Consider the following 25,578-nt stretch of genomic DNA (forward strand, 5'->3'; position numbering starts at 1 on the left):
AGTTAAGGACAAATTCTTATTTGCAATGACGGCCTACAGCGGCCAAAACCGGACAATGCTGGGCCAATTGTGCGCCGCTCTATGGGACTCCCAATCGCAGCCGGATGTATTACAGCCTGGATTTGAACCAGTGACGCCTCTTGCACTGAGATGCAGTGCATTAGACCGCTGCACCACTCTGAAGTAGCCACTCTAGGCTACATCAGGTCCATAGGTCCACAGGTCCCTCAACCAATACCATACCAAATCAAATTTTATTTGTCACATACACATGGTTTGCAGATGTTAATGCGAGTGTAGCGAAATGCTTGTGCTTCTAGATCCAACAATGCAGTAATAACCAACGAGTAATCTAACCTAACAATTCCACAACTACTACCTTATACACACAAGTGTAAAGGGATAAAGAATATGTACATAAAGATATATGAATGAGTGATGGTACAGAACGGCATAGGCAAGATGCAGTAGATGGTATCGAGTACAGTATATACATATGAGATGAGTAATGTAGGGTATGTAAAGATAAAAGTGGCATAGTTTAAAGTGGCTAGTGATATATGTATTACATAAAGATGGCAAGATGCAGTAGATGATATAGAGTACAGTATATACATATACATATGAGATGAGTAATGTAGGCTATGTAAACATTATATTAAGAGGCATTGTTTAAAGTGGCTTGTGATACATTTTTTCCATCAATTTCCATTTTTAAAGTGAGCTGGAGTTGAGTCAGTATGTTGGCAGCAGCCACTCGTGTTAAATGCTGAGCTGTAGTCGATGAACAGCATTCTCACATAGGTATTCCTCTTGTACAGATGGGTTAGGGCAGTGTGCAGTGTGGTTGCGATTGCGTCGTCTGTGGACCTATTGGGGCGGTAAGAAAATTGGAGTGGGTCTAGGGTGTCAGGTAGGGTGGAGGTGATATGGTCCTTGACTAGTCTCTCAAAGCACTTCATGATGACAGAAGTGAGTGCTATGGGGCGGTAGTCGTTTAGCTCAGTTACCTTAGCTTTCTTGGGAACAGGAGCAATGGTGACCCTCTTGAAGCATGTGGGAACAGCAGACTGGGATAAGGATTGATTGAATATGTCCGTAAACACACCAGCCAGCTGGTCTGCGTATGCTCTGAGGATGCGCCTGGGGATGCTGTCTGGGCCTGCAGCCTTGCGAGAGTTAGCATGTTTAAATGTTTTACTCACGTCGGCTGCAGTGAAGGAGAGTCCGCAGGTTTTGGTAGCGGGCCGTGTCAGTGGCACTGTATTGACCTCAAAGCGAGCAAAGAAGTTATTTAGTCTGTCTGGGAGCAAGACATCCTGGTCTGTGACGGGGCTGGTTTTCTTTTTGTAATACGTGATTGACTGTAGACCCTGCCACATACCTCTTGTGTCTGAGCCGTTGAATTGCCACTCTACTTTGTCTCTATACTGACGCTTAGCTTGTTTGATTGCCTTGCGGAGGGAATAGCTACACTGTTGTATTCGATCATGTTTCCGGTCACCTTGCCCAGGTTAAAAGCAGTGGTTCGCGCTTTCAGTTTTGCGCGAATACTGCCATCAATCTATGGTTTCTGGTTTGGGAATGTTTTAATAATTGCTGTGGGTACGACATCGCCGATGCACTTTATAATGAACTCGCTCACCGAATCAGCGTATTCGTCAATGTTGTTGTTGGACGCAATGAGGAACATATCCCAATCCATGTGATCGAAGCAGTCTTGAAGCGTGGAATCAGATTGGTCGGACCAGCGTTGAACAGACCTGAGCGTGGGAGCTTCTTGTTTTAGTTTCTGTCTGTAGGTTGGAAGCAACAAAATGTAGTCGTGGTCAGCTTTTCCGAAAGGAGGGCGGGGCAGGGCCTTATATGCGCCGTGGAATTTAGAATAACAATGATCCAGGGTTTTACCAGCCCTGGTTGCACAATTGATATGCTGATAGAATTTAGAGGGTCTTGTTTTCAGATTAGCCTTGTTAAAATCCCCAGCTACAATGAATGCAGCCTCGGGATATGTGGTTTCCAGTTTACATAGAGTCAAATAAAGTTCGTTCAGGGCCATCGATATGTCTGCTTGGGGGAAAATATATACGGCTGTGATTATAATCGAAAATAATTCCCTTGGAGATAATGCAGTCGACATTTGATTGTGATGAATTCTAAGTCAGGTGAACAGAAGAACTTGAGTTCCTGTATGTTGTTGTGATCACACCACATCTCGTTAATCATAAGGCATACCCCCCCACCCCTCTTCTTACCAGAAAGATGCTTGTTTCTGTTGGCGCGATGCGTGAAGAAACCAGCTGGCTGCACCGACTCCGATAGCGTCTCTCGAGTGAGACATGTTTCCGTGAAGCAAAGAACGTTACAGTCTCTGATGTCTCTCTGGAATGCTACCCTTGCTCGGATTTCATCAACCTTGTTGTCAAGAGACTGGACATTGGTGAGTAGTATCCTAGGGAGTGGTGCGCGATGTGCCCGTCTCCGGAGCCTGACCAGAAGTACGCTTCGTTTGCCCCTTTTACGGCGACGTTGTTTAGGTTCGCCGGCTGGGATCCGATCCATTGTCCTGGGTGGAAGGCAAAACACAGGATCCCGTTTCGGGAGAGTCATATTCCTGGTTGTAATGATGGTGAGTTGACGTTGCTCTTATATTCCGTAGTTCCTCCCGACTGTATGTAATGAAACCTAAGATTACCTGGGGTACCAATGTAAGAAATAACACGTAAAAAAAAAATATTGCATAGTTTCCCAGGAAAGCGAAGCGGTCATCTCTGTCGGAAGTATCTCTCGGTTGATGCTCGGTTGATGAACCCAAGGCTGAAACTGGTTGAATTAACGTTGTTTAAACATAATTTGTCAACATACTGTGAAAAACACATTGGATTTGCAAAAGTAACCAACAAAACTGTTGTTTTGAGGGTGAAATGTATTATGTCATCTTGGTAACCAATTTTCAACATAGACAAACGTTGTATAAAATATGTGGAATTTGTACCTTTGAAACAACTTAAGATCTTCAACATTATATATCCACTATCAGAAAAAAAATACAATAGGCTGGACAGCACCTCCTACTGGAGAGTTGATCTATCTACAGCTATCCCTTTGGTCTCCCATCCAGGGTTTTAACCAAGCCCTGCTTTGATATTAGTCATTGACTACTACCAATTTGCTATTGTGAGAATGATTATTGAGGCATCTCTTAATAACTAAATAGACTCACTGTTGCTATCGAAGTCATTCCAAAGGGTAGGTTAAACAGAGCAAATGAAATGGGACCATAGTTATAATATATCATCAATGAAACTATTTAGGCCTATATACTGTAGCATCATTTTGTGAAGTCATCAACATCTATTGTTTCTATTCAACCCAGGGTTCAACAAAAAATATTTAAAAAATATAGGCCTATGGTTTCAAGGTTTGGTTGATTTAAAATGTAATCATCAAGTTAATAATTCATATGTTGAATTCACGTCTCCATCTCAACCAAAAACCTAAGTTGATTTGATTTAGTCCTATTAAAGCCACAATACTGTATGTAACTTTTTGGGCAACCTGGCCAAATTCCCATAGAGATGTGTGTTATAGATCTGTCATTCTCATTGAAAGCAAGTCTAAGAAGCGGTACATCTGTTCTATGTGCACTATTTATATGCTCCCCGTTCTTAAGTTTCGTTCTTGCATCTTTTACTTTTGTACACCAGCTTCAAACAGTTGAAATTACAATATTGTTGGTTATTGAAAATATATTCCACAGTGGTTAAATGGTACAATGATTCTCTACACTGTACTTGCTTGTTGTCACAAAACCTGAAATTAGGCAAACTATTAGAATTTATGCAACCAGGAAATGGCGGAGTGATTTCTGCATAGATTTATGGTTGAGATGGATACGTGAATCCAACATCAATTGTTAATTTGTAGACAAACTGGATGTTGAGTTGTGTTGGTTGTCAATGCAACCAGATATCAACATTTGAAGGAGATGTCTATTTTGTGCCACTGACTTAAGTCTGGCTTTAATTCCAATTTGTCTACAAATTTAAAATTTCTATGTTGGATTCACATTCTCCTTCTCATCCAAAAATCTAAATGAAAGAATATGACTAAATCAAACAAAACTTTAAATTACTTAGATTTTTTGTTGCAATGGAGACATGAATCCAACATATCAATGACTAATTTCTAGATGGAATTAAAGCCAGACTTTGTCAGTGGCACAAAAGATACATGTCCTTCAAATATTGATATCTGGTTGCGTTGACAACCAAACACAATTCAATATCACTTTTGCGATACAGTAAATAGCCTATTAACTTTACGAAAAATTATCAAATTATATGTTGGATTCACATGTCAAACTAAACCAAAAATAAAAGTTAAAGAAACGTCTCAGATGAAACTATCCAAGCATTATATCTACATGTCCTCTAAATGTTGATATTTGGTTGCATTGACAACCAAACACAATTCAATATTACTTTTGTAATACAATAAATAGCCTAAAGTTAAGGCTATCTTACAAACTAGCGAAACAGTATTTAATCAACCTTTAAATGAGTAACGTATCCATGGCCACATTTTGAGGTTCCCTTAACTATAAATGTCTTCTTATGTCATCATAGAACGCTTGCATATTCCAGATGACATGCAAAGGTCGCACACTTGCACTGTGTACTTTTAATGTAATCTCAACTGCAATCCAGGCCATTTGGTTGGTTGTTCTAGTATATGAAACACTGTAACAACTCTTTGAGTTTTAGTATAAATACAAAATATCTGACATTTAATTCCGATTAGGACTTTCTTGTTCGTTTAAAAAGTTGAAAGCGCAGTGCTAACACATTTATATGACAACTAAACCAAAAATCAGACATTGTTTGGAATTTGGTTGTGCTTTTAGATTCTTGAAAGCATAGTGATAACACATTGGGAATACAACAAACTCCTGGCTGTTGTTGAGTCGTGAATAAAGGCGGAAATCTCATTGATTAACTTCTCAACCTAATATTACCAACATTTCCCCGTTGAATTGAAGTTGTGTGCCCAGTGGGTTGTGTTAATCATATTATAGACAACATTTTACTGGACTACAGTAAAGTTGTTAATTGAAGGCTGCGTCCTAGTTTGTGTCCAATCAGAATGTATCTGTCGTGGAATGAAAATAAAGCAGCAATGCGTAAACAAGCGCTGGATCCTCCTCCGCCGCTCTCTCCTATCATCTAGCCTATATTCTGAAACCAGTTCCGTATTCAGCGCTACTTTAATGTAACGTCGGTGCGCACACCATACAGCGTGTAGGTTGTATAATTATCGGATAAGATCACACCATCTCGACCATGGAGCCTTGAACTGGAAGGTAAGCAATGCGTTTACTACTCGATACACAGAAGCCGAGCAAGCGATGCTTGTTCGTATCCTTTTCCGGTAGGTGCTGTGATAGTAAAGTTTGGGTGGGTTGGGAATGCGATCATGTGTCATATGGGCTATCAAGTTATGGACATGTGCTTTTTGATCTTAGTCAAGTGTGTGCTGTGGCGTTAGTTTATTTTATATCTTAGTGATCGACGTAACGGTGTACGGTCCCAACAATTTGCCTACACGACTTAAATGGCAGCAACTTAAATCTTAAGTCAGTTTTTCAGGGTATGTAGCCTACTATGTCAAACTCACCATCCATAATGTTGTTCGCGCAATATCGTGGGTGACGCAAAGAATGACGCGTATGATTTCCTGGTGATGATGAGAGGGACATAAGACACAATTGTGTCACTGTAAAGGGGACCATCCTCGATGTATTTCCTTGCTGCGTGTTGACGATTTTTTGCTATCAAATCTGTGACAATTCTATCATATGACATTTCCTCTCAGAATATTCTAGTCATAGCCTACCCAAGCTAGTCAATGCCTGAACTCTAAACTGTTATTATAAACAACGTTGGGATCATGCAACTAAGCATAATGATCCTGCAGCGAAAATATCTTGCAAGTCCGTCCAATGGGTACATATTGTTCTCGATACATTGTGTCATTCCGTTTGAATAGGCAAACCAAAGTAGTCTCCAAACGTTGGATTCCAAAATACCATTTCCATTATATTACTGTTACTATTAAGGGATTAAACACTTAAATCATAACAATCTTTGGAAGGAACTGAAGTTGCTTTCGATGCTAAGAAAACATCGAGGGGGCGGGGCATAAAGGTGAAACGAACGTATGCACCTGTATCCATTTGTTTTGGTCAAATATGTAGATGAAGTGATACCTTGGTACATGTTTATTAAATTTCATTAAACTAATGCAACTTTGCAATCAATTTGATATATTTCTGACATAACCATGTCATACGTGTAGCATGGGATATACCCAAATAACACTGCTTTCTACTTTAATTCACAGACACTCACAGCGATGAAAATGCAGCACACTTGATATCTCCCTGGAGGGGAAACCTGAATTAAGATGAAGCGACTGAAGGGGAAAACCCAACAGTGTGGAGCATTGCAGAAAGTCCTGTGAACACTGACCTCCAGCCCCCATCCTCCCATCATTCCTTTCCCCCAAATACACAACACTCCCATTCATCACCACTCCTGCTCTGGTCCAAGATGACCTCACCGAGAAAGCACCTGGTCAAGGATTTCAACCACTTTATCACATGCTACGTGTGCAAAGGATACCTGATCAAGCCCACCACAGTGACAGAGTGCCTGCACACCTGTAAGACCACCCCCCTTCTCTCTTTCTCTCTCTCTCAGGTGCCACAATCATCATGGCATCATGTAATGTAGGCTATACCAGAAAAACACAATTTCACTATTGCATAGGTTACAGTATATCCAGGCATATTTGTGTATTCTATTAGATATACATTACATCTAACAGCCCCTACTAGAAATTATTGTTTATTTTGGTGTAGTATGGACATTTAATAAAATGTCAAATAGCATCTATGGCACCACTAAAAGGTGGCTGGGATTTAGAGCTCGCAGAATCAGTTTACTGTGTTATTTGTTGTTTTATACAATGGCCTTGCACAGTCACAGTGCTATGAATGTCAAGAGCGCGCTCTGTCCATCTCCTCTGTGTCATCCTGCATGATTTACATATCATATTACATGGTCTCCTTCTCCATTTCTGCCCTCTCCATCTGAACTGAATGTTTTATTGGAAGAGAACGGCAGATGCAAAAGCTCACTTCCAGGAATGACACATCTCAAGTGATCAGTGGGTTCAGTCACCATGACAACAAATATCCTCCACACAGGATGAGCAGTTTGGGTCCAGTTTGTTTGAAGCCAAAGTCACTTCTTTACTGTCATAGAAGTCAGATGGAACCCTAGCACCAATGAAAAATATCAGCAGCTGCTTAGTACAGCATGGTTTGGCTGTTTTATGATTGCTTTCCCTGTGTATGTCAGTATATTTTGGAGATCCCCAGCAAAACATGTCTTTGATATTCGTCTACGCTATTTCATTGTAACCTCCAGAGTGCCGCAGCGGTCTAAGGCACTGTACCCCAGTGCTAGAGGCGTCACTACATAGCCAGAATCGATTCCAGGCTGTATCACAACCGGATGTGATTGGGAGTCCCATAGGGCGGCACACAATTGGCCCAGTGTCATCCGGGTTAGGGTTTGGCCGGTGCAGGCTGTCATTGTAAATAAGAATTTGTTCTTAGCTGACTTACCTAGTTAAATAAATATTTTATAAATACATTTTAAATAAATAAAAAATACAATAGTCAGAATGCAATTAAACAGCTATACTTTAGTTTATATGGGACAAGTATAACCATTTTGACACAGTTAACAGACAATCGTCCAATGCATTCCACTATAGCGTTTCTAGCTCACATACATTTTCAACACTCGTCCCTAAATGGACTTTAATGGAAACAAAAGTGTGTGCCGCGGTGTGCTGGCTATTGAAAGAACATGTGACATGTTGTTCTGACATACTATTGGTTGATTAAGACAGCAGATGGATGGATGGATGTATGTGAGGATTGTTTATTTGTTGTTGTTGAATTTATTAGGATGCCCATTAGCTGACGCCAATGGTGACAGTTTCTCCCATTCATCTCTGCAGATCCTCTCAAGCTCTGTCAGGTTGCATGGGGAGCATCGCTGCACAGCTATTTTCTGTTCTCTCCAGAGATGTTCGATCGGGTTCAAGTCCGGGCTCTGGCTGGGCCACTCAAGGACATTCAGAGACTTGTCCTGAAGCCACTTCTGCGTTGTCTTTGCTGTGTGCTTAGGGTTGTTGTCCTGTTGGAAGGTGAACCTTCGCCCCAGTCTGAGGTCCTGAGCACTCTGGAGCAGATTTTCATCAAGGATCTCTCGGTACTTTTCTCCATTCATCGATACCTCGCTGCTGACTAGTCTCCCAGTCCCTGCCGCTGAAAAACATCCCCACAGCATGATGCTGCTACCACCACCATGCTTCACCGTAGGGAAGGTTTCCTGGCATTCAGGCCAAAGAGTTCAATCTTGGTTTCATCAAACCAGAGAATCTTGTTTCTCATGGTCTGAGAGTCTTCAGGTGACTTTTGGCAAACTCCAAGTAGGCTGTTATGTGCCTTTTTACTGAGGAGTGGCTTCCGTCTGGCCTGATTGGTGGAGTGCTGCAGAGATCATTGTCCTTCTGGAAGGTTCTCTCATCCCCACAGACGAGCTCTAGACCTCTATCGGAGTGACCATCGGGTTCTTGGTCACCTCCCTGACCAAGGCCCTTCTCCCCTGATTGCTCAGTTTGGCCAGGCGGCCAGCTCTATGTTCTTGTCATATCGTGCACTAGCGACCCCTGTGGCGGGCCGGGTGCAATGCACGCTGACACGGTCGCCAGGTGTACGGCGTTTCCTCCGACACAGGCTGGCTTCTGGGTTAAGCTCTCGACAAGACTAACTACCAATTGGATATCATGAAATTTTGGAGAAAAGGGGTAAAAAGAATAAGACTGTAATGTAACTAAATGTGGAAAAAGTCAATGGCTCTAAATACTCTCCCGAAGTCAATGTACGTACATTTAAAAACATTAACATGTAACGTGTGTGTGTGTGTGTGTGTGTGTGTGTGCGCGTGTGTGTGTGTGTGCGCATCTATCAGTTACACATACATGTCAGTATATACACACAACAAGTAGGTCACATGGGGAGTGTCACTGTAACGTGTTGCTTTATCTGTTTTTTGAGATGGAACGTAATCAAGGCTCTGTATAATACTATACGTTGATCTAGGCTAAAGGCCAGTGCATAGTGAATAAGCATATACTGGTTTACATGGAAATTGCTAGAGTGCAGACTGACCTATATTTCTGCTCTTGTGACAGATATTGCTGATCTGATTTTTTTTTTTTTTCGTATTTATTTCTTCTGATGTTTGGTGACGTCACATCATAGGATATAGGCCTAATCCTCCGCTCAGTATTGCATGGAATCGGATTAGGTGTTCTTCAAAGAAAGATAAAGCTATACATTATAGTGTGTGTGTGTTGTGGTATTGACCGCTGTTGCTGTGTGTTCTGTCGTATTGGCTACAGTGTGATGGATGCATCTAGAACCGGCCAGGCTATACCCACTACTTCCTTATCTCCCTGCTAGTCAACAGTTTCAATTTCAACTGCAGGACTGAGTTTTTAGTCATGTTTCGAGGCTCAACAGATACTCTGACGTGTATCAAGTTCAAACTTTAGAAATTAGATATTAGAATGCTATTCCTTCTGGTTTTCAACACACAATCCTTTTATTGTGAAGGTCATCTGAGTGAAATGAATGTGAAAAGAGAAACTGCAGTCATCTTTGTCTCTCTCTCCTTTCATCTGTCAACAGTTTGTAGAAGTTGCATCATCCAACACTTTGAAGACAGCAACGACTGCCCCAAATGTGGCATCCAAGTCCATGAAACCAACCCTCGAGAGATGTTAAGGTAATACACCTAATTTTACATCCAACAGAATCTCATCTGCATTTATATTTTCCCTATTGAGAATCACAGGATGATAATGAATGCTACTGAATAGATTACCATCTGTAAAGTAAAAACATGCTGGCCTTTGCACTACTGAACTGGCGCCGGAATTTGGCAGATCTGATTTTACACCCTTTAGTTGTCCACCCGACTAGTGAGATGGTAAGACTAGTGTGGGCTGGGCTGGGGGAGGATGGAGTGAGATCCAGGCAACAGCTGGACACCATTCTGGAGCCAAGGTTACAGCTGAAGACTTCACCCAGTACCCAGCCCACAGATGCAAGGTCTGGGAATAAGTGTGTGTGTACTTTTATTCTTCCTTTACATCTCATTCTATCACCAGGTTGGACAACACTTTAGAGGAAATCATTTTCAAACTCGTTCCTGGGCTAAGAGAAAGTGAGTGATGTCATTTTAGTATCCACCAACATCAGATATAAATCTTGCATTTGATCGTAGGCCAAGCTGTTTTCTACTTGACCTGAATGATATAACCCCTACCCTGTGTATTCATATATTCTCTTTTTGTTTATTGACTAGAAGAACAACAGCAGGAGATCGAGTTCTGGAGGAGTCGAAAGTGGAAGGAGAATGGAGAAGGTAAATGATCTGTGTTAGTGTATCCACGAAGACCAAGACCCTCCTCAGGAGGGACCAGAATGAACCCACTCGGGTGGGCAGAGGTGGGCTGTGATTGGTTATTGAGGCGATGGGTAAGGAGGCTCTATGTGGGGAGAGATCAGTGAGCAGACAAAGACCGAGAGGAGATGTGACTCAGGTTGCATTGTTGCAGTGACTGTAGGTGGCTGAGAGAGGGAGAGAAGGGGAGGAGGAAGGGGGACGTTTTAACAGCATTCTCTACAAGGCATTGATGAGATCCCCCTGTTTATGATGTAAAAATCACATGGAAACAACAGAATGACTAAAAAGATGGATGGATTCGGTCCACCAGACGCAAATGCCATCCCCATGGCAATATGACGATCGACAGTTTGTCTCAAAGGCCTTTTATGATATTGCATTTCTAGGTGAAAAGTGAAAGACATCGGTATCAATCAAAACTGCCCTATTTTGAATGGTCTTTTCATGAATTCAAGGAAAACAAGCTCAACTTGTATACTCTCTTGCTCACACGTAACATACTTATCCATTTATTCTGTCATAGAAGACGGCCCCCGATCGAAGCGATCCAGGCTGGATGACGACGACGGTGGTGGTGGTGGGGATGGAGACTACCACAGGAGTGACCCGCAGATAGCCATCTGTCTTGACTGTCTACGCAACAGCAGCCTGGTGGGAGAGAACGTTGTTAAGGTAAGTCATGGTGGGGAGGTATCTCTTCCCTGCTGCTCTGTTCTTTTTTTCCTTCTGTTCCCTCTTCCCTGTCTCCCTGACATTATTCTTCCCACTTTTTTTAGGTTGATGTCCTTTTAACTAACTGTCCTTTATGTCCTTCTAACTGTCTAACATCTCAGAATGTGAGTTGAATAGAATATAGATAGACAATGATGCTGTGCCATTACAACAACAAAAAAAGCACATGTTAAATTTGCAGTTTCACATGTGAAATGGCTGTTTTTCACGTTGAGCTTAAATTTCTCACGTGAAACTGTATTCAATTTAGATTTCACATGTTAACGCCACCTTTTTCACGTGTGAGGAGAATAACATGTTTTCACCTCATAAGAAAATTGGATATGCAGTTTTACATCTGGAAAAACATTCACATGAAAATCACATTTGCAGTTTCACATGTAAAATGCTGGTGAAAAACTCACTTTCACATGTGGGGTTGAAATAATGTTATTCTCCTTACAAATTCAAAATGTCGCTCACAGCAAATCACTGACAACCGAAACAAAAAAACGGATACAGTTGGGTTTTAGTAGGGGTTCTCAAAGAATCTCACGGGGGTTGTCCACTGAACGTTGACTAGCAACGTTGACTATGCCCACTAAATTTGTCCAAGAAAAGGCTAACCAAAATAAAAACCCACACCAAGTTATAATATGGAGCTAAAGGCAAGTTGAGCAAACCAAAGGGGAGAACGCATGATAAAAGGCTTTGTTTTTATCACACTCAAAGAGGAAGTGCTATTCCGCGTTCAAGCACTTCCAACATCTCTCATTCCCACTCTCTCAAGAACCACCGGAGCACTGGCCCAGCCACTCTTAAATACCACCTGGGCTAGCACCTTCTGACTAACGAGATGGGCAAGCCAGCACTTGTGTAACACGTACTTACTAATGAGGTGATACCGATCGGTGCACCCCACCTACTAACGTGCTACCTTGAAATATGAAAGGAAAACCCTGAATCTGGAACAGGTGACCACGTCTAAACAGCCCAAATGCGGGACAAGGGAAGGATTTTGCAAGACATTCACAGAACAGTGGACAGAATAAATGTTTTGTAGGCAGGTTAATGGATCACGTTCAAACGGAGACTTAGTTCTGCTGTATGAAGGTCACTGCTTGCTAAAGGGGCAATCCTTAGTTGCCACATACATTTTTGGACTTCTAAGTTAATGATATGAACCCATTGTTTCTTAAATATAAAACGTATAAATGCCTCATGAGCTTAGTTCAACTGTCGTACCCACCAGAACCCAAAATATACACTTGTTTTACTCCATTGTTTGTAAACAAAGTAAATGTAAACAACCGCTGTATAGGCTAAAAACCTGGTTAAAACTATAATGTTGATATCATGGATGGTCAGTCCTTGCATCCATAGCGTAGTCAATGGATTTGAGTGGTTTCATTTCTCCAGCCCCATCCCTCAGGTTTTTACTGAAACTGTGGCAGGGAGAAATAGTGTTTATTATATGGTGCAATTCTCTAGTGAGTGAGTTACTTTTGTGCCAATAAGCTCAAGGAAAAGTACTGAAGTCCAGAACAAAAACTCTTAGGATTTCAAACAAAAAATAATGACATCTAAAGAAAAACAGGAACCCCAAGTTTGTTTTATTTTTATTGCAAGGAAATCATTTTGAAATGCAAGAACAAAATGAATTGTAAATGGATGCAAATTTTTTTTTTCAGTGATAAAAAAATAAATAACTGACAATGTGATTAAATAAAATGTCTCCCTTTTCCCAGAAGTGTTCCCTATCTTTGGTTATGTTACCCTGGCCTTTGCTTTCGCTGTTTTTTTTTCCAGTTGCAAGTTTTGGCACATTCATTCCAGCAACATAGCACCCTGCATCCCACTGCTGGGTCGGTCTCTGGATGGGAGACCAGATGTAGCTGGAAGTGGTGAAAATGAAACATGTGAAAAATAAACGTGCGGAAAACAAATGTCACGCGGGGATTTTTTTTCTTCACATGAGGGTAAAACAATGTACCTGTGAAACTTCACACTTGTCCGAAAACCACGTGTCTGACTTGTGAAAAATATAAATAATAATTCTGATTTGTTCACATTTGTCTTAAAACCATGTTTCTTTCACGTATTTTTTTTGTTGTTGTGTGGTTATCCTTTATTTCCTGGGCTGTCATTGAAAGCTAGTCAGCAAATATGTGGTTTGGGGGGGGCAGGGGGGAGAGGGGGGGAGGCAGGGGGGAGAGGGGGGAGGCAGGAGGGGGGGAGGCAGGGGGGAGGCAGGAGGGGGGGGCAGGGGGGAGAGGGGGGAGGCAGGAGGGGGGGGGCAGGGGGGAGAGGGGGGGGGGGCAGGGGGGAGAGGGGCGAGGGGGGGGGGGGGGAAGGGAGGGGGGAGCAGGTGGAGGGAGAGGGGAGGGGGGGGAGTAGGTGGAGGGAGGGGGGGAGCAGGTGGAGGGAGAGGGGGGAGCAGGGAGGGGGAGCAGGGAGGGGGAGCAGGGAGGGAGAGGGGAGAGCAGGAAGGAGAGGGGAGAGCAGGGAGGGAGAGGGGGGAGCAGGAGGAAGAGAGGATCGAGGATCATAATGGTTTCATATTGAGGTATAATATAGAATGATTCTCTGTGCCAAAGGGATGCTATTAGTATTAAATGCACTAACTGAACTTAATTATGCATTCATAAAAATTAAAAATTAATTAACCAGAAAATGGCTCTTTGAAACGTATGGATTTGCATGCTCTTCACATAATTCTGAATAAATGTGCCTGAATCATTGAATTCATCTTCTGAACCTCCACTCTAGGGTTTAATGAAGAAATTTATACGCTGCTCGACTCGAGTGACAGTCGGAACAATCAAGAAGTTTCTCAGCTTGAAGTTAAAGCTTCCAAGTTCTTATGAGGTAACAAACTAAGCTTTTGTACGTGCTCTATACCCTTTTGTATGTATCTACTGTATGACCGATATTAAGCCCATGCTATTGAATATTCGTTTTGTGTGGGCCTCACATAAAGCAGTCTCCAGCAGCCTCTCCTGTGTCTTCAGTGTTGAGGGGGAAAGGGCTGGCCTTGTTCGCAGGCAAGCTGTACTTACTCTCGCTACACTCTTAGAAAAAGACCTGCGCTCTTTGGGAAAGACCTGCGCTCTTTGGGAAAGACCTGCACTCTAAAACCTAAAAGGCTTCTTCGGCTGTCCCATAGGATAACCTGTTGAAGAACCCTTTTTGGATCCACGTAGAACATTTTTGGATCCACGTAGAACATTTTTGGATCCAGGTAGAACATTTTTGGATCCAGGTAGAACTCTTGAGTTCTCCTATGGGGAAAACCCCTTTTGGAACCCTTTTGTTTTCTAAGAGTGTGGGTTCCAGAGCACTAAGATTGCATAGATGCTATACACACAGTAACACTTTCACTAACTATTTAGAAGTAGTGACTGTACCATTGCTACATTTGCCTTCTAGCGTTTATAAACATTTGTAGGCATTTAAAAGCATTCATACACATTTCTAATGGATAAATAATGAAAGCTATTATAAAATGTTACCCAGCTTTCTCTATGTACAATGTCTGTCACATTCTCTCCATTGAGATATTTGAGTCCTTGTTCTTTTGTTTGAACAGTTTGAGAAAGGGAGATATGTATAACTCTAGTCCTCTTCTAGCAGCCCAGACAGTGCTCTGACTGTCATCCCATAGTAGTCTAATTCTTAGTCACCAGCCTCCGTGTCCCCTTGCAGCTAGACGTCCTATGCAACGGGGAGATCATGGGAAAAGACCACACCATGGAGTTCATCTACATGACGCGGTGGAGGCTTCGCGGTGAAACCGTAAGTAAACCACCAATGATATCAATGCCAACGCCCCCATTTCCTTCGTTTATAAAGATGCTAAACACCGTACCGTTCTCTCCAGGGGATAAGCTGTGGCCGCTGAATGACGGTGCTGTAGTCATACTAGTCTCCATGAGAGTCAGTGCTGGGCTTTAAGCCGATTAGCTGGTTAGCCGTCTAAAATGCCACCATCACTCTACTGTGTGAACTGATACATCAAGCAGGAAGTAGTAGTGACATGGTTGCAGAGCTTATTACAGGCCAGCAGTAAGATGTGTCTGGTACTATAGGTTCGCATCAAAGCATGTTTGGATGCCTCTTCCGTGAAAGAAAGCTGCAAAGTGGAATGGTAAATTAAGTTGTTGTTTCACAGTGTGCCGTAATGGTACTATACACTATTGGAGACATTTGCAAGGCTAGTAAGGTATTGCTAGGTCATGGTAAAATGCAGTTGAAATATGGCTGCTTCTCTTCCTCAATTAATCCACTTTCCTCTTGTTCACCTCACAAAAGATAGGCCTATGTTGTGGTCACTATATCCTCACTTGAACTTCAGTCAACCATGCTTAAACTTAACCAAGCGCCCCCAAGTCTTCTGCAAAGTGTGCTAGGCTAACTAACTAACACACTAACTAACACACTTCAGCTTGACCTCATAAGCACTTTTGCTAGCCGGGCGCCTTGGCTGCTCAATCCATTGCTCATGATTGTCACTTTTAGATAGGCAGGTCTGGGCTCCGGCAGCACAGGGTTAGGTCATAAATCGCTCTATTCGTCCAAGAAGACAGGTGAGGAAAGCAGTGAAGGCCCCTGACAGCTGCCCCAGCAGGGTGCCTGTTCCTGGGCTCATCGCCTGACACTCTACCCTTCCTCAGCCAGTTTATCACCACTGGCTCAATAGAGGGGTCTTTTAATAGTGCTGAGCGATTAGTGCTTTTTGAGATCGGTTCGGTTTCAGTTCAATAAAAAAAAAATATTCACCAATTTCGGATTCTATAATTATAAACAAGAAATGCCCTATGCATTATGTGGGTTGAATGCTCTAACTACACAAAATAAAACAATTAATAAAAGTTCCATGATGGTAGTAATTATTAGCCATAATTTATTCACATTAATTCAATTAAATATTTTAGTTGTGTATTTTACATTGGTTTTATTTGATGACATTATTTAATTCCAATTGATCAACTCTATAGAGCTGCTGCCTATGCTGTCTGACAAAATCAATATTTTAGTAGTAAATAAGGCATACTTTTATGACTGCTGAATACCTACTATCAATCACCAAGATCATGTATTTTCAGGTAGAGATACTTCCCGAAACTGCTCTCTATCCTCTCCATCGCACGTTCTTCTTCCACCTCTTCTCTCTCCCGCTCTGTCTGCCATACACAGACCGGACAAGTAGGCACGCAATGGATTATGGTCATTGTAGTTAATTACCATGTTTTCTGCCCAAAACTATGTAGAATATGGGCCTGTTGGAAACTACAACTCCCTACAACATTGCACAGTTTGGGCTTGATCTGATTTCTCTCTAGAGAAACTGTGCATTGAGCTCACATGAAAAAGTAGAACGAAATGAAATTATAATAAATGAACCGTCAAAGTGAGACAATCTGTTTAAAAAAAATAGCAACATTTTGGTTAATCATTCAGCATTCAGTTACAACATACAACACCCCTAAGGCCAAGTAAACTGTACAGTTTTAATCATTCAATTGATTTCCCTGTTTTGAATGATACTCTGCTAATTTAGGCTTGTGTTAAAGACAGGTTCTGGCAAGCTTAAAATACCCTCGTCTTCACTCCTCAGTCCTTACGCAGAATGTTCTGATTCCAAGAACACAATCCAAGGAAGGCAGCAGTAAAGTCCTCTAGCTTATAAGAACAATATTTAATGTAGTGATCAACGTTGAACCCCCCCCCCCCCCCCCAAAATAAAAAATAATAATAATCCGATGACAGTATTACTGACCTCACATGACCAAATTTGGCATCTGGGGCAGATTGTCCCACTGTGCAGAATAGGTGATAGTTCTGTGCCTAGAATGAATCCCTGTCCTCCGCTGGACCAAATGACCAGAAAGTGGGTCAGTGTGGGCCGACTAATTTCCCTTCTCTTAGTGATTGTACGTAGGTGTCTCCTGCCTACCGCTGCTGCATGTCTACCGGCCTGTCTAAAAATAGACCGGCTTGATATGATGTGTCTGTGGAGTGTCTTTCTCTTTCACCTGCTTTGGCATCAGACTTTTCTCTCCTTATCACGCTCCCTCTGCTCTGCTCTCATACCTTTCCTTCCACAGCAGCATATCCTGGCTACGAAGCTACAATCCATATAGATGAAGCAGCACGTCAGATTGTGTTGTTTTTGTGTTCTAGGTAGAAAGGCCCCCTGCAAGCCTACTGTTCATATGCTATTCTTACAATGCAGTGGTGTAAAGTACTTAAGTAGTACTTTAAAGTATTTTTACTTAAGTCGTTTTTTGGGGTATCTGTACTTTACTATTTATATTTGACTTCACTACATTCCTAAAGACATTAATGTACTTTACTCCATACATTTTCCCTGATACCCAGAAGTACTTGTTACATTTTGAATGCCTGGTTGGACAAGAAAATTGTCCAATTCACGCTCTTAAAGGGAAAATCCCTGGTCATCCCTACTGCATCATATCTGGCGGACTCACTAAACACAATGCTTCATTTGTAAAAAAATTAAAAATATATAAAAAATTTTTTTTACTCAAGTATGACAATTGGGTACTTTTCCCACCGCTGTTACAATGTTAGAACGTCTACATTACTTACTCTCTGATTATTGTCTCAATTGTAGTGGATTCTGTCCAAGGGTGACCAATGTCATCTCTCTCTTTCAGGCCTACCCAATGGTACTAGAATATCGGCCACGGATAGACTTTGGTTGACGGAGAGAGACGTGGGACTACTCCTGCACTAACAGCCCATTGACAGACTACATAATGAATGGATGTGCCTGGCACAAGAGACAAGGACCACGTCTTCCTATCATCTGCATGCAGTAGTCTGTTATTGCCTCTAATCTCATTCTGTTCTTGTATGTTATCTTCCAGTTTCACAGATATCTTTCTAAAGCGCAACAAGGGTTTAAGAACATGCATGCCTATCATGGCGTATTAATGCTTGGAAACGTACCAAAATGTAATTGACTGAAGAGTGAAGGCCACATCCACATGGTCCACATCACTTGAAAGTGTTCCGAATAATACAAAGTGAAATGACTAGTAATCCACTGTTACGCAACACAAGAAAGATATTCCAAGACAAAGTTGTACACTGGCAAATGGCCCATAATATTTCCCCCTATCTCCTATCTATGCTGGATTTAGTGTCTTACATGACCTCTCCCCTTACTTCTGTTTTTAATCATTAAAGGGGCAATCAGCAGTTGCAACATCCATTTTTGACCATATAAATGAACCATATATACCCATTGATTCTTGAAGAATATAACTTATAAATGCCTCACGAGCTTAGTTCAACTGTCGTACCCAATCTGAACCCAAAATATAAGCTTGTTTTACTCCAATGTAAATGTAAACAAACCGTATATATCCTCAAAATATGGTTAAAACTATAATTGTAATATCATGGAAGGTCAGTTCATGCATCCATAGCTCTGTCTATAAATTTGAGAGTGGTTGCATTTCTCCAGCCCCATCCTTAGCTTTTATTGAAATAGGGACTGGGGAATAGGCTTTGTTATTGTTTCTACTAATGATTGCCGCTTTAACTATGGTAGTGCCTTTCCCCACGTGTCTCTCTTTCAGTGGAGTGCAAAATCCAAACTGCTCTTCATATCAAATAACTTGTTTTTTATTTATTTTTTAACTTTATTTAACTAGGCAAGTCAGTTAAGAACTTATTCTTATTTTCAATGACGGCCTAGGAACAGTGGGTTAACTGCCTGTTCAGGGGCAGAACGACAGATTTGTACCTTGTCAGCTCGGGGGTTTGAACTTGCAACCTGAATGGGGCTACCCTGTCGCCCCATTCAGCCTAGCGGAGTCAAAAGCCCCATGTTATAGCTTATGGGTCATTCTACAGAAAATGTGCAAATCGGGGGCTGAATTTTTGTAAGAATTTGTATCCTATTTTTTTCCCCAAACTTGTCTTCCAACATATGTCAGATAGACATACTGTATATGCTACTTGCACACTTTGTATTGCATATTTGACCTGTATTCCTTACCACCCTACTAAATATGTAACTATGGAAACATAGTGAACAAGTTGCGGTAAAGGGAGAACCGTGCACAGTAGTGATCATTTTTATTAACATACTACAGATTGAATTTGCATAACAAAATAGTAAAAACATAAATATAATTTTGTTTGTTCTCTGTGAAATGTTGATTTGAAATGTTGATTAATTGTGTTTTTAGTTGTTTAAATGATCACTTTACCTATCTTTATTTTGACAAAATACCAGGTGTTTCTGTGTCAAATGTCAATCATAGAGATCCATGGAGCGAACACACTAGGTGGCTATAACCCTGAATTTATGTGGTTTTGAGTTCATGAGCCCTTTAATAAATTGTAAGAAACTCAAGTAGGATGAATTTGAGTACAGTATAGTAGAGCACAGTACATTCTAGTATAACACAGTACAGTATAGTAGAGCACAGTACATTCTAGTATAACACAGTACAGTAGGGTACAGTATAGCATGTTAAAGGTGTCTATGTTTTGGCCAAATGTCAGTGTTTGTGCTCTTGGAGGGTTGGAGCCACCCTCCTGGCTATGCATCGTAATACTTGACACTTTTTCCTGAAGTGTGCACTTGTCCACTACCCACATGGTGGTCCCCTCTTCCTCAGTTGGTAGAACATGATGCATAAAACCTTTACATGGCGATAGCACCATTGAGGCTGTCACAGATACCGTAATGGCACAGGTACAAATATGAGAACTCTATATATCTGTATGGTGTCAATTGTTTAGGTCGTAACCGTTTTGGTTTGGACAATTTTGACACATTTTGGACTTTAAAGAATCGCCATAGCTAACATATAGCTGGCTATCTTTCATTTGGGCAGATGTACATCGCAGAACCGTGCTTTACATATTAATTGATTATACTAGATGTTCGGCAGTGACACTGCTTAAAAATACATGAAGACTTACTTGCTCACTCGTTTTCTCTAAAATGTGTGCGGACAGACTACTCACCATGTGGTCATGCTTGGAGAGGGGTGGGCTAAGACACTGCATTTCAATACAAGAGGTGTCACTGCAGTAACTGGTTCGAATCCAGGCTGCATCACATCCGGCCGTAATTGGGAATCCCGTAGGGCGGTGCACAATTGGCCCAGCGTCGTCAGGGTTTGACCGGGGTAGGCCATCATTGTAAATATTAATTTCTCCTTAACTGGCTTGCCTAGTTAAAGGTTAAAAAAATGTAAAAAGGAAATTACAAATGTAAAAATAATCCCATCACCTGGTGATATTTGTAGGGGTGTGGTTTAAGGCACATTCATTCTACAGTCTTTAAATGTGTGTGTTTCAGTAGTGCCATCAACAGGAGGGACAGCATTTCTTTGAAAAATAAATGTTAAATTAAACAAAACTACTAATTAGATCAGTATCTTTCAATGTAATAATATAATAACTCGAGATGTTCTATTCAAATTGTAGCATAAAAATGTGCTTTATTTTCAAAGATGGAGTTGAGGAGTCAGGGTTTGGGACAACACATCTCAATAGAAATAGCTGTATAAACAATGACTGTACTAAATTGTTTTGCCTTGGATTGAATTAGAACATATCATGATGTAAATAAATGTCCTAGGTTTGGAGACTTAACTGTTTAAAAAACATATTTTGGGGGATGGGACTTCAATTTGCACCACTTCTGTAGAATCGCCCATATACAAGTACAAGGAAGCTATGGCTGCCTACCATATCCCTATCTAAAAATGAGTTATATTCTTCCTTTCAATGCCATTTTGATGTTATTACCACATATAATGCAATATGAGTACTGTAAGACTAGATTTGCTGGAAGAAGGTTCGAAAAAGCGGAGTATCGCCAACACTGTCTGAAATGTGTAGCTGTCTGTTTGTGCACTATGTAAAACGTATTGGGCATTATGGTTCACTTGTACATAGTGGAGATTTGTTTAGACTGTTTACTACTATACTGGAAGTCCTACTGGATGGCTTAACATTAATGTATTATCACTGCCCTATAAAAACTGTCCAGGCTGGCGTGATAGGGTCCCGCCATAACCCTCACCACTTGTTTCTGATGATGGATCATTAGACATATGTTTTAAAGCCTTTTTCCCCTTCACATACCATTTATCTTTTTCTCACTCTCCTCGAAACACCAAAGAATAAAAGCAGACATAGCAGTGGTTGTATTTTATCTGTTCAAGTTTGACAGAGATATTATAATCCTAACGTAGACAAATGTTTGGGGGGACAACTGAATGCATTAAACCGAGATGTACATAGACAAATGTTGAGGTTACTGAAGTCATCTTGGTAGGAAACAAAATGTGGAGTGCAATTTGCCAATGTATTGGGTCTTTGCATACAGTAGATCTCTGCAGTTATGTGAGAGAACCACTCAATGGACAGATTGGACACATTTCTGGCAGACCCTAAAAGTACAAGTCTTTACAAATTTCCACAAGTAAAAGTTGTAGTTGAAGCCTACACACTTAGAAAATAGGGCTCCAAAAGGGTTCTTCGGCTGTTGCCATAGGAGAACCCTTTTTGGTTCCAGGTAGAACCCTCTGTGGAATGAGTTCATCATGGAACCCAAAAGGGTTCTACCTGGAACCAAAAGGATTCTACCTGGAATCAAAAAGGGTTCTTCAAAGGGTTCTCTTATGTGGACAGCCGAAGAACCCTTTTAGGTTCTCGATAGCACCTTTTTTTCTAAGAGTGTGCCTCGCATTCTTGTGTACTTTCCTGTTTCACACATGCTTTTTCCTGTTTGAAATGGTATCTCTTATTTTCCCTAAAAACCCACCTGTAGTGGTTTTAAAAGTCAGCAAAGTAAATGTTTAGACTGAATAATTCATGAAATGTCCCTGTGCTGCAATGAACAATATGTATTTTTGTAACAAGAAGAACTTGTAGATATTTTCTTTAAAAATGAAATTGTATGTTGTATATTTAACAAACTTAAAATGCTGCTTAGAATAATCTATTCTATTTTTCAATGTCAATGTGCCTGATAAGCATTCCTAGAGAGATTAGAACTGTACATATGCAAGAGCTGCTCTATATGTGACATGATGACAAAAATACCAAAATACAGAACTCATTGAATTAACTTGGTGTCATTTCATAATTTTATTTGTATTTATTTTTTATGTAACATTTATTTAACTAGACAAGTCAATTAAGAACAAATTCTTATTGACAATGGTGGCCTACCCCGGCCAAATCTGAATGATGCTGGGCCAATTGTGCGCTGCCCTATGGGACCCCCAATCACAGCCGGTTGTGAAACAGCCTGGAATCGAACCAGGGTCTGTAATGACACCTCTAGTACTGAGATGCAGTGCCTTAGACTGCTGCACCACTCATCATTGACAAGTTACTTATTGTTATCTGTCCCCAAAAAATAATGTTTTGGAGTTTCAAAGATTTTGTTTCAAGACTTCTGTTCTTAAGAATAGGAATTGACTCCCTCTAAATCTCTTTCTTTCATTCGGCAGCGTAGCCTAGTGGTTAGAGCGTTGGACTAGTAACCGTAAGGTTGCGAGTTCAAACCCCCGAGCTGACAAGGTACAAATCTGTCATTCTGCCCCTGAACAGGCAGTTAACCCACTGTTCCTAGGCTGTCATTGAAAATAAGAATGTGTTCTTAACTGACTTGCCAGGTTAAATAAAGTTTAAAAAAATATATAGAGGTATAGTTGATCTTTCTGATTCACTCCCGAATACAAGGACCCCAAACGGTGTCCCAGTTCCTTTCAGTGCTATCTTTAAACCTGACAAAGTGTGACCTAAACCCTCTGCCTCTCATGGACAAGCATGGCCTCCTCGGTGCTCTACCCTGTATGAGGAAGCCTTCAGACAGGCTCTCATACTTTCAACATGATTTCATCAGTGCTTTATCTGCCAAGGATAAGGTTTCTCCTATATTAAAACCAATCAACATCTTGAATACTTCTGCCTTGGCTTTTGGCAGGAGAAAGCCCATTAAGAATGTGCTGAATGTGCCAATGCTGTTTTGGAGTGGGGCGAGGAGTGGGGTATTTACTGTCCACAACCACAGCTGTCCAGGCCAGCTTTTGTATTTGCTTGAAGAACCCTGAACCTAAGCTTTAACCCCCAAACCTAACCCAAATTTTAACCCTGACACTAATTTGAACCTTATCCCTAAATCCCCTGCTTGCAGGGACTGACAAAATGTCCCGTTTGTGCATTTGTTTGTTAGTTTACTATTCTTGGCGGGACTTCTGGTCCATATAAGTATAGTTAAATATGTCCACACACACACATTTGAATGATCCCCTGAGAGTGGTCAACACTGTCTGAATCCTGATCCGGTTGCTTTCCTTGGATTGGCTCAAAATATTGTCTCTGGATTTCCATTCAGTCCCTCAGCCAACGGTCACATTTTCCACAGGCCCCCATTCTTTCTTCTCTGTCAGAAGACTTCCATAACTAAATGGCCATGATTGTGGGGCCTGGAAAACAAAACATGGCTGACCTGAGTTAAGTGTATTCTCCTTGGAGACAATAGAGAACTGCTGTAACCCAGCTTAGGTTCTGCTAGCTGCGGCATTCTTATCTGTGCTGAGAGTAGCATCAAAGCACCAGCTGGGTTTAAATTAAGATAATTTCTTTCCCACTTTTTTTCCTCCCTCTGCAAGTAACTGGCTCCTCTTCCGATTGGCTATAATTGGAGGAGTATTTACTCAGCTGCAAACATTTACATGACAATGCCAAGTCCCCCTATGTTTTCACATTAAACAGGTCACATTTACTGCTGGCGTTGTGCTTGCATACAGACACACACTACTGACAATGTAAAAAAAAAAAAATTGAGCTAATAGTTTAATCAGCGTTATTCTGTAAATTGAATGGACTTCAAAATAGCATTATAGTCAATTCATCTTAAAATATCAAGGCAACCATCTGCAATACAATTTCTAGTTTGCTCAACACTATATTTTAATTTGCTCAAGATTGTTCTGTGTGTGAGGTGCACTTTTGAAAAAGCTTGTTGAGTAAAATTACAAATTCATGTTTGCTCAAAACAACCCAAAACCACTCCCATCATTATTTTTTCCCAGCATGCTCTATTGCAGGTTGATTGTTTGGAATTCCTCATCACTTTGCAAGCCAGCAATAGGTGACTTGCAGGCTCGATATGGCCTGTAAACCAGGAATTTCAGATTACTGTGTTAGGGTGTAACTAGGTCCTCAAAGAAAGGTCTTATGATATACAGTTGAAGTCGGAAGTTTACATACACTTAGGTTGGAGTCATTAAAACTCGTATTTCAAACACTCCACACATTTCTTGTTAACAAACTATAGTTTTGGCAAGTCAGGTAGGACATCCACTTTGTGCATGACACAAGTAATTTTTCAACAATTGTTTACAGACAATTGTTATAATTCACTGAATCACAATTCTAGCGGGTCAGAACTTTACATACAATAAGTTGACTGTGCCTTTAAACAGCTTGGAAAATTCCAGAAAATGATGTCATGGCTTTAGAAGCTTCTGATAGGCTAATTGACATAATTTGAGTCAATTGGAGGTGTGCTTGTGGATGTATTTCAAGGCCTACCTTCACCTCTTTGCTTGACATCATGGGAAAATCAAAAGAAATCAGCCAAGACCTCAGAAAAAACGTTGTAGACCTCCACAAGTCTGGTTCATCCTTGGGAGCAATTTCCAAAAGCCCGAAGGTACCACGTTCATCTGTACAAACAATAGTATGCAAGTATAAACACCATGGGACAATGCAGCCATCATACCGCTCAGGAAGGAGACGCCTTCTGTCTCCTAGAGATGAATGGACTTTGGTGCGAAAAGTGCAAATAAATCCCAGAACAACAGCAATGGACCTTGTAAAGATGCTGGAGGAAACAGGTACAAATGTATCTATATCCACAGTAAAACGAGTCCTATATCGACATTACCTGAAAGGCCGTTCAGCAAGGAAGAAGACACTGCTCCAAAACCACCATAAAAAAGCCAGACTACGGTTTGCAGCTGCACATGGAGACAGCAATCATCATCTTGATGTTTGGAAGAAAAAGGGGCAGGCTTGCAAGCCATCCCAACCGTGAAGGGGGTGGCAGCATCATGTTGTGGAGGTGCTTTGCTGCAAGAGGGACTAGTGCACGTCACAAAATAGATGGCATCCTGAGGTAGGAAAATTATCTGGATATATTGAAGCAACTCAAGACATCAGTTAAAGCTTGGTCCCAAAT

At 41.2% G+C, this 25,578-nt stretch overlaps 1 protein-coding gene across 4 annotated transcripts; it reads left to right on the forward strand.

Moving 5' to 3' along the window:
- The first annotated feature begins 5,188 nt into the window (after positions 1-5,188).
- LOC109866000 (polycomb group RING finger protein 5-B) lies at positions 5,189-22,452 on the forward strand. 4 transcript variants are annotated; one of them, XM_020454532.2, is made up of 9 exons: positions 5,189-5,362; positions 6,403-6,723; positions 9,833-9,929; positions 10,315-10,370; positions 10,515-10,571; positions 11,137-11,285; positions 14,094-14,192; positions 15,030-15,119; positions 18,005-22,452. In XM_020454532.2, exons 2-9 carry the CDS (start codon positions 6,612-6,614, stop codon positions 18,050-18,052), a joined length of 708 nt encoding a protein of 235 aa, XP_020310121.1. In that variant the 5' UTR covers positions 5,189-5,362; positions 6,403-6,611; the 3' UTR covers positions 18,053-22,452. The 4 variants fall into 4 exon arrangements, with proteins under 4 accessions (XP_020310121.1, XP_031655399.1, XP_020310119.1 ...); XM_031799539.1 differs by having other exon boundaries at positions 11,140-11,285; XM_020454530.2 differs by having other exon boundaries at positions 5,190-5,362; positions 10,512-10,571.
- The last annotated feature ends 3,126 nt before the right edge of the window (positions 22,453-25,578 follow it).

Source organism: Oncorhynchus kisutch, linkage group LG20, assembly GCF_002021735.2.
Source record: "Oncorhynchus kisutch isolate 150728-3 linkage group LG20, Okis_V2, whole genome shotgun sequence".
In the NCBI taxonomy this organism is placed as follows: Eukaryota; Metazoa; Chordata; class Actinopteri; order Salmoniformes; family Salmonidae; genus Oncorhynchus; species Oncorhynchus kisutch.

Coding starts and splice junctions, on each gene's coding strand:
- LOC109866000 (XM_020454530.2), top strand. CDS start 6,612: ATGACCTCACCGAGAAAGCACCTGGTCAAGGATTTCAACCACTTTATC. Junction 9,930..10,314: donor AACCCTCGAGAGATGTTAAG/GTAATACACCTA, acceptor TTCTATCACCAG/GTTGGACAACACTTTAGAGG. Junction 11,286..14,093: donor TGGGAGAGAACGTTGTTAAG/GTAAGTCATGGT, acceptor CCTCCACTCTAG/GGTTTAATGAAGAAATTTAT.